General features: G+C 48.6%; 1 protein-coding gene across 1 annotated transcript; it reads left to right on the forward strand.

The window, feature by feature from the left end:
* Positions 1-118: 118 nt before the first annotated feature.
* PTSG_13062 (uncharacterized protein) lies at positions 119-417 on the forward strand (the record flags this gene model as incomplete). The annotated part of the gene is made up of 2 exons (XM_004987999.1): positions 119-242; positions 383-417. 2 exons carry the CDS (start codon positions 119-121, stop codon positions 415-417), a joined length of 159 nt encoding a protein of 52 aa, XP_004988056.1.
* Positions 418-626: the final 209 nt, after the last annotated feature.

The following is a 626-nucleotide window of genomic DNA, read 5'->3' on the forward strand; positions in this document are numbered from 1 at the left end:
TTCAGTGTTTTTGCTCACATGACCAGTGTCACAAAAGCCACATAAATGATGTCAAGCACACAAGTGCACATGCCTCTGCACATACACACACAGCATACACACACGCTGCAGAACAACGATGCCAGTTGACACATCGCTCCACAGCTTGGTGTATCCTGATGCATATGCAGATACATCATGCGTGTGCTTGCCGTGGTCTCGCAACAACGGCACCCACACAGCGACAGTGAGTGATGACAACAGTATGAGAGTAGAGAAGTGGGATGTGTGTGTGCGTGTGACACATCAACATCGACAACACAACGCACAAGGCATTGTATCATCGTGCAATGCAATCCACATGCTCCACACACAAACTCCCACTCCATCTTCTTCTTCACAGTCATCATCACAGTTATCATCGCAATGGAGTCGTAAGCTCTCCTCTTCAGAGTCCAGTCTCACACAATACACACACACAGCAAAAATGTGTGTGTGCACCGCATCGACTAACACCCCATGGCCACCAACAATGCACAGTGTGCAAATGAGATATGAGTGCATGCATGCGTGGGCGCTTCTTCATACTGCGACACAACAACAAACAAACACCACACCAACAAAGGTGCGCTGCTGCTGCTGCATAG

This window comes from Salpingoeca rosetta, assembly GCF_000188695.1.
Source record: "Salpingoeca rosetta unplaced genomic scaffold supercont1.38, whole genome shotgun sequence".
Classification (NCBI taxonomy): Eukaryota; class Choanoflagellata; order Craspedida; family Salpingoecidae; genus Salpingoeca; species Salpingoeca rosetta.